This window comes from Cariama cristata, unplaced genomic scaffold (genome assembly GCF_000690535.1).
Source record: "Cariama cristata isolate BGI_N322 unplaced genomic scaffold, ASM69053v1 scaffold4902, whole genome shotgun sequence".
NCBI classification, from domain to species: domain Eukaryota; kingdom Metazoa; phylum Chordata; class Aves; order Cariamiformes; family Cariamidae; genus Cariama; species Cariama cristata.
Genome location: NW_009605401.1, coordinates 1 through 234, shown reverse-complemented (window position 1 = coordinate 234; position 234 = coordinate 1). Strand labels below are relative to the sequence as shown.

Sequence of the window (234 nt, the reverse complement as noted above, 5' to 3'; positions counted from 1 at the left end):
AGAGTATTTGAGAGGGAGCAGCCAAAACCCAACCAGTTACATGGAGCTTAAACATCACATCCTTCATCTTCACTCACCCCTTCCACTACAGGCCCGTCCTTACCTTAGTGTCACCTTTATTCAAGTCATTTGTCACGGGAAGGGAGATGGCTGTAAGGTAAGGGGAGGGGAAAAAAAAGAGAGCTCGTTATTCTCCTCCTCTGGGAGAGAAGTAGAGAAATCCCTTCCTGCTAA

At 47.0% G+C, this 234-nt stretch overlaps 1 protein-coding gene across 1 annotated transcript in view; it reads right to left on the bottom strand.

The window, feature by feature from the left end:
• CHGA (chromogranin A (parathyroid secretory protein 1)) overlaps positions 1 to 150 on the bottom strand; it is a gene marked incomplete at its 5' end in the record, with an annotated part of 12,681 nt that extends 12,531 nt beyond the window's left edge. Inside the window, one exon of the mRNA XM_009695929.1 lies at positions 104 to 150. Within this exon, the coding sequence (XP_009694231.1) occupies positions 104 to 150 (47 nt within the window). The remainder of the gene's footprint in view (positions 1 to 103) is intronic.
• Between the last annotated feature and the right edge of the window lie 84 nt (positions 151 to 234).